Source organism: Helianthus annuus, chromosome 15, assembly GCF_002127325.2.
Source record: "Helianthus annuus cultivar XRQ/B chromosome 15, HanXRQr2.0-SUNRISE, whole genome shotgun sequence".
NCBI lineage: Eukaryota > Viridiplantae > Streptophyta > Magnoliopsida > Asterales > Asteraceae > Helianthus > Helianthus annuus.
This window is the reverse complement of record NC_035447.2, coordinates 107,844,953-107,852,772: the sequence shown is the minus strand read 5'-3', so window position 1 is coordinate 107,852,772 and position 7,820 is coordinate 107,844,953. Positions and strand designations below refer to the sequence as shown.

Here is a 7,820-nt window from a genome sequence, read left to right as displayed (position 1 = left end):
AATAAAAAAGAAATATCTTTAAAAAACTCGTATATTGCATGTGTTGTATAAAATATAATGTCATATGTTAACACATACAGTCGTCAAGATTTACCTTTAAAAATGAACTTTGATGTACAATTTACTTATTATAACATTTTACTTCGTTTTTTTATTTATTGTTAGGTTAAAAACACATGTATTACATATTTACATGGGGTTGAATCCCATTTTTATGATACATTCAAATTATGAGATACAATTATTTTAGTTAGTTTTATACACCTTCATGCTTATTTGTTTATTTCATTCATAAAACACCCATCTTAAATTTGTTTTTAAGTGAGTTTACGCTACAAAAAGGTGGAGATCGATCCTCACGTTTTTATATATTTCATCATTTTTATGAATTATACCGTAAAATTGAAAAATAATTTCTCTTTGAATGAAGCGTAGAATTGTTATATTTAAAAATGGTGTTTTTTATACATGTTGATGCAATGTGCGACAAATGATGGGTTTAAACCAATTATAACAGTACGCCTACCATTATAGCGATGCGTCTAAAAACACTTACAATTTAATTATAGTGAAAAAAAACAATAATACAATTATTAAGTATATATCAAACGGGAACATTTGATTCCTAATTTACCATAACTTCAATCAACGAACTCCAAAGCATATATATCTTCTCATAATAAAAGCAAACGTTTATGCTTATCTAAATTTTTGTTTATAACTGTTTATATAATTTCAATCACCGAACTCCAAAGCATATATATCTTCTCATAATAAAAACAAACGTTTATGCTTATCTAAATTTCTGTTTATAACTATTTATAGAAAAATAAATATTTATTCTTATCTGTTTTTTTGTTTAAACTTATTATTATTATTATTATTATTATTTACTATGATCATAATAAAAACAAACGTTTATATTCTTATCTAATTTTTTGTTTAAAATTATTATTATTATTATTATTATTTAATATTATTTAATATAATCATAATAAATACAAACATTTATCCTTATCTAATTATTTATTTTTATCAAGTATTTTGTTTAAAATTATTATTATTTAATATGAGAGATAAATAGGAAAATAATGTGAGAAAGCACCAGAGAGTGACACGCGTCTAAAAAAGATTTTCGTTTATTCGTATAGGAAGATATAATATAAAATAGTTCATAAAACATTTTTTTTAAATTGCTTATAAATTGATTTTTTAATTAATAGTTTTATAAGTTTATAACTTTGTAGACTACATTTTATTTTATTTACTTACAGATAGTTATTAATAATAATATTTTAATTGAATCTTCGTATTTATAAAAATGTATACAGTGCTTAGCTTATAAACTTGATTTTTAATTAATAGTTTAATAAGTTTATAACTTTATAAATTACATTTTATTTTATTTTATTTACTTATAGATAGATATTAATGATAAGGAGAAGCATAAAAAGAGATCTTGTGTGAGTTCATGAAACCTTCAAAACTTCATCTCCACCATTCATTTCATGTAATCAATTATAGATATTAAACTTGTACAAAAGATGTGTTTTTTCAGACAATAACAAAAGGTGTAAAACTTTACATTTTTTTCTCTCCTCTCTTCTCTAACAAAAAAAATGTGATAGTTATAATGGTTACAGAAAAATCTCGCTGTAAAAAAAATGCAACATATTTTGTTGTGCATTAATCTTCGTAATTTATAAGTTCTAAAATTCATACACTTTATATAATCTAAAAAACTGCTGCCAGAAAATAATAATAATAATAATAATAATAAAAGTGTAACATGTGAAGTTACAAAAAATGTGAACAACTGAAAAACATAACACACTCTCTCTCATCTCTCCAATGTTACGACAAGTGTGTCAGTGTCAGTAACATATTGCAGCGAAAATTGTAACATGTGACAGCCTGATATCCATTCATTCAGTTTTTAGAGTTTTTATAACTCATATGAGATTTGTCTGTATAATTAACCTTAATAAAAATGCTTTAACTAAATCTTTATTCTTATATAGAGGCCAATCTAAAAAAAGTACATAAACATGGAATTGAATCTATAAAAAAACATAAGTTGGTTCATACTAATATTACGTATATTAGTGCAACTTGTATGTGATGTATCCATTTAAGAAGGAAGCCAACTTGGTTGTTGTACCATCTCTAAGATTCATGGATTCATAATGATGGAATTTTGGTAATTATTTTGTTTATAAATTTATATATTCTTAAAGAGAAAGGTCGGTGATAATAAGACAAACACCTACCTTTCTCTTTTAATCATACCAAACCCTAATACAACAGGGGATTTGTTCTAGATCGTTCACCATTCTGCTCTCTTGCTTGCTCTCGCCTCTTGCAACCATTGCTGCTATCAGGTTAGTATCAAATTAGTTTCCTTCTCTTTCGTCTTCTAGGTTTTCTGTTGAAGCTGGGTATTAGGTTGAGAGGAACTGAATTAGGGTTTGTAGAGTGTGTTTGACAAAAGAAACCAGCGGCTGCTAGACCCTTCGCCCGTCGACCATCGGAAAAGCTGCACACTGCCGTCGTCGTCGAGACACTCACCGCCGCCGGCGTGAGGGGCGGCGGCTCTGCCTGCCGTCGCTGGAGATCATCGGAGGGGGGGGGCTGTGAGTGTGGTTGTCACTGGAGATGGTGGCCGACACCACCATAGCGGCGCCGGTACCACAGAAACCCGCCGATCACCGATGTGAGATCGAGAGAGAGCAGAGGGAAATGGGGGTTTGGTGTGCGCATATTTGATCTAGGGTTTTTGAAATGAGGGGATGCAGGTTAGATTTGTTTATATAGTAACCCATCTCTTATACAAAATTCTTTCTATACAAAGGTCTTGATAACCAGGGTTTGAGAGGATTTACCCGAGGACATATCCAAGCTGAGTCATCGAGAAAGGGGGGGGGTTTGTTTTGTCTTGATATAAAAAAGGCATCCTGCTTTCAAACAAACCAGAGTGGACCTTTCCTTCTGATCAAAAAACTTTTTCCAACTTCTAATCATCAATATTATTTTAATCTATTATTAAATATTAGTTAATTATAATTTATTAATTAGGCGTGACACAAGAGTGGTTGGTCACATAAAAGGTGAACTTTAGAACGTGGGATATGGGGGGCTTGGGTTGGGGCATTTGTTGACACGTGGAATCGGGGCCCCTCCACCATCAAAACCCACGCCCATGGGGTATGGTGGGGCTTGGGGGCTTGGGGGCTTGGGTTGGGGGCATGAATTTGGTTTGGCCATTCACAGCCCGCCATGTCACTTACTAGCCCGCCCCACGCCCGGCTTCAAACCCACGCCAATGTGGCCACGCCCAAACCCATGCCCACCCGGGATGGTGACTTGGGCGTTTTTCCCCAACCCACGCCCAAACTCCCGCCCCATACCCCACGGCCTTACATGGTGGTTAGGATTAGTTTAATACTTTATATAAAAATTCTCTTTTAGACAAAGACACCCTCTATGTTCATAGATCATCACTAAATAATTAATCTAACTAAAGTTGAAGATATTTTGTCCCGGAGATAATATCATTTTTGGATCATACTTGGCTTTCCTCTCCTCAAACACACTCCATTTGCTACCATCTTGAATATAGGATTTTGTTATGTTTTACTCTTTAGACAAGGCATAAGTATACAAATCTTTATTTTGGATATTTTTCTTCATATTTATAGATCGAGTGTATGCTAACAAGTTTGTTTCGTATGTCTCATCATCATATTTTCTAATTTCGGTTAGTTACATAGCTCCACATTTGTAGTGTCGATTTAGAAAACACACACCATATCGATATCACTCATTTTAGAGCACCCGATATCTTATCCGAATAAGATGCTCTCAAAAGTCAAAAGGAATACTTCACTGGTTGAAGTATAAGGCAAAACAAACCCAAATTTAGGTCATAATTCATAAACTCATAATGGGTTGAAGGTAACCTGTTGGGTCATAGTGGGTCTTTTTCAATGGGTCTGTATGGGTTTAATTGAGAGAGTTGAATACTTGAATATGACTAAGGATTAACAACGGTCTGGAACTCACAGGATACATTCAAAAATGAAAAAAAGAACACAGCATGTATGGTATATCAATATATCATATCAATCGTAAAAGATATGATTGTTCTTATTTTTTCAATTATTGTTTTAGATCTTCTCGATGAGTTTTCAGATCCTTATTTTTTCAATTATTGTTTGGATCTGTGTGTTTTTGTTGAAATTTGGTTCAGATCTGATGATTATGTGTGTGTTTTTTGTTGAATTTGAAGAGTCAAAGATGGGGCCTATGGATATTGTTGGTAAGACCAAAGAGGATGCTTCGTTACCGAAAGGTTTGTTTGATTTTTTCATGTTTACATCTGATAATAAGCTTTGATTTTGATTTTGTGGTTAATACGTGACTTTTAGATTCATTTGCAGTGTTTTTATTTTTTAAAAGTTCGGTGCCCCAGTTCGGCGGCTAGGGTTTAGTCAGAGTTTTCCCAACGATTGAGGTAAGTTTCGATCTTTTTTTTTTGGTTGATTGTTGTTTGAATCAACCTTTTTATGTAATTAGGTTATTAAGGTTTGCTATTGTTGGTTTCGTCTGTTAATTGTCGACTTTGATTTCAAGTCGTTTTAGTCAAGGGTGTAAGAGGGGGTTTGCATTTGTGAAATAAATAAATCATTCGACCATATGATTTTTTGACTATATATAGTAGACAAAGAGGTTTTGGAAAGGGTATCTGGATATGGTGAGTGATAAACGTTTACTGAATATTCTATTTACGTTTTTCCGTGTTGTAATGCAGTCAAATCAACCACATACAAGTTGTTGTTACCCTCGATCCACCTATCCGTAAGGGCAAACTATGTATCGTTGCAGGTATGTTGCAATTGCTCCTGATGATTGGGTTTGCTTTATTGTGAGAAAAAAAATGTATTTATTATCTGTTTTGGTGTGCCATAGTTTGAAACTATTATGTGGTGGAAAGCACGTTGACCATGAATGAAGATCTTTTCGCTACCAAATACAAGGACAAGCTAGAACCAACTTATAAGGTAATTTCTTTATGTAAGTTATAAATTCTTGCTGTGATTAAAATGAATTGCCAGTCTCCCTTTCTTTCATTTATATAGGACATAAGAAGCATAGTTGTTATAGCGAATAGCGGATGATAGCGACAAGCAACCTATACGCTACGTAGCGATAGAGATGAAATAGTGGGCGCTATTTTATGTTTAGCGATACACTAGAAGAAGATTTCAGAAATATTTTATATGTATATTATATCCAAACACGGCGTTTCTATACGTATATTTAACAAAAAACCTAAAATCTAGCTATTGTATACGTATATTTTATAGCTATTTATATTAGAACAAAAAAAAAGCCCTGAAATTCCCAGCTAAAGCGATAGCAACTCATGAACGAAGCGCTCGACCATTGGGCCGCTATTTACTCGCTATGGAGGTGTTATGAGCGCTTCGCTACGCTATTCTATTCGCTATAGCGCTCGCTATGAACGCTATTAACAACTATGATAAGAAGTGATACTTTTGACCCGTTTACCTATAAAAAAGGTCGGTTTAGGATATTTTTTTTATCCCCAGCGGGCCATGCGAAAGGATTTAACCCATTTAACTAAATAGATTGGCTCAAACGGGTCATACAGATTGAAAGTCATCCGCAGTGTATTCTGCATGAAAATCTCCTAAAGTTAAAGTCTATTTGTAAACATGTTTGGCACATTACATATACAACTGAACAAGAAATGGATAACAAGTTGTTTGCGGGCCGGTCCAAGTTGACCTGGTTTGAGCAACGACCCAAACCCGTTTCGACTTCTTTCCGAACCCCTTTTGACTTATACCGATCCGTTTGTCTCGCCCATCTTGCCATTTTATATGAGCTTTCACACCAGCTTTCGTTTATTCTTAGATGGTTTTAATATTTAAAATGAACAGGGACTGATTTATGAAGTGTTTACAATGGTATTGAGAGGCTTATCAGGCACAAAACTCACAAGTCCCGGAAAATTCCGTAGCTGTCAAGACGGTTACGCTGTGAAGTCATCGTTAAAAGCCGAAGATGGCGTTCTTTATCCGCTTGAAAAGAGCTTTTTCTTCTTACCAAAACCACCTACTCTTATTCTATACGATGAGGTATTACATTACAGTCTAAAATTAAAAAAAAAAAGAAGTTAATATAATATTACCTTTAGTTGAGCCACCCTAATGTTACAATTTTATCCATTTATACCTTTTGATTTTTCATAATTTGATTCTTAGTGACTTTGGTCTTCATGATAGATGGCAAAATATTCCAAGTGCAAGCTGGAATTCAGCAAGTGTCAAAGGAAGGTAACCTTAAATAATAAAGTCAAAAGAACCAATTGGTCAAAATTTATACATTTGACCTCAAAAGTCAAATCGGCACAAACTTGAAATGCTTTTGTGTGTTTGACATGTACAGGATATAGGGTATGTTTGGCAAAAGTATTTGGTCGCAAAAGAAGAGTTCGGTGATGAAGAGGTGAACTGTGAATCTTCACCGAAACAGGCTACAAATTTTTTATTTTGGTTTCGCTCGATCCAATTTAGATGAAGAAAGCCAAGAATGCGATCTTGAACCAACGCTACGTAGCGCGCCGCAACGCGCGCGGGGTATAAACCTAGTAGGTTATCAAATTGGGTTTGAGACTTTGAGTTTGCGTTTGTGATTTTGTGCTTGTTTGTGCTATTTTTTTATAGCTAAACTTGGAGATACAAGATAACTACTTTAAGTTATTCTTAACTGATATGTAAATAGCTAAAATTATGAAAAGCATCTATTTATTAAAACTATTTCTCTTTGATTGTGTTATGAAGGGTGGACGGTAGTTCTCTATTTCCGTTTTTATTGTTATTTTCTGCCAAGTGGACAATGACTTTGAATGTCAATATATATCAAATCCCCGACAATCTAAATGAACAGATAATTACTTACTAATTAATATAATAAACGTTACTAAAACTACCCGTGTTTTACACGGGTCCGACTACTAGTTATCAACTTATGTATTGATTTAACATTCCCCTTTATTTACGTTGATTACTTTATGATAATTCAACTAAATCGGGGTATGTTCACGAATGACCACATGATTGTCTGGTGTATATCATGTTTCTGTATCTTATAGTCGACTCCGCCGCAACGAACGGGTTCCCTACAAGTGTTAATGAATGTACGAAGACTATGTGTTGTGGAATTAAAATCTTACTCAATAATTAGCAAAAAGTGTTGTCATATCAACGCCACGTAGGCATAGTGACAATAACTAAACCATTCAATAACAAGTGTTGTGGTTTAACTAAACAACAATTTAAGAAAAAAATAAAATAAAAATATGATTGGTTGTAGAATAATTGAGCCCCACATGGGAGGCTGAACCATTTAAGTGGCGCTCGTTATTGGAATGGTGGTGGCTTGGATGACGCCCCCAGTTGATGACCCGGCACGTGTTTACCTCCCCAACCCGCTGAGATGGCATGGGACGACAATCGACAACACTTAGCCTAATACATCATGGGCTATACACGGGACATCATATGACTAATGTTGATCAATAATTGGCGTTTCAACACGTCAAATATGGTTAAAAACTAACATTAGTTTAACAATAATCTGTTTTATGGTCTAAGATTTAGGTCGGATTTTTTTTTTTTTTTTGGTTAATAAAAACACGTTGGACAACACGTTAGACCCTTTACCCGTTTGACTAGTTTGAGAATTACATGTCATTGTCCACTGAGTTGATGTTGTGTAAATACACGAATTTA

General features: G+C 33.8%; 1 protein-coding gene across 2 annotated transcripts; it reads left to right on the top strand.

Moving 5' to 3' along the window:
- Window positions 1-2,134: 2,134 nt before the first annotated feature.
- Window positions 2,135-6,853, top strand: LOC110912157 (FACT complex subunit SSRP1). Of its 2 annotated transcripts, XM_022156828.2 has the most exons (9): window positions 2,135-2,200; window positions 2,322-2,381; window positions 4,289-4,351; window positions 4,440-4,513; window positions 4,811-4,884; window positions 4,969-5,060; window positions 5,967-6,164; window positions 6,312-6,362; window positions 6,475-6,853. In XM_022156828.2, exons 6-9 carry the CDS (start codon window positions 5,004-5,006, stop codon window positions 6,604-6,606), a joined length of 438 nt encoding a protein of 145 aa, XP_022012520.1. In that variant the 5' UTR covers window positions 2,135-2,200; window positions 2,322-2,381; window positions 4,289-4,351; window positions 4,440-4,513; window positions 4,811-4,884; window positions 4,969-5,003; the 3' UTR covers window positions 6,607-6,853. The 2 variants fall into 2 exon arrangements, with proteins under 2 accessions (XP_022012520.1, XP_022012521.1); XM_022156829.2 differs by lacking the exon at window positions 2,135-2,200 and having other exon boundaries at window positions 2,238-2,381; window positions 4,428-4,513.
- The last annotated feature ends 967 nt before the right edge of the window (window positions 6,854-7,820 follow it).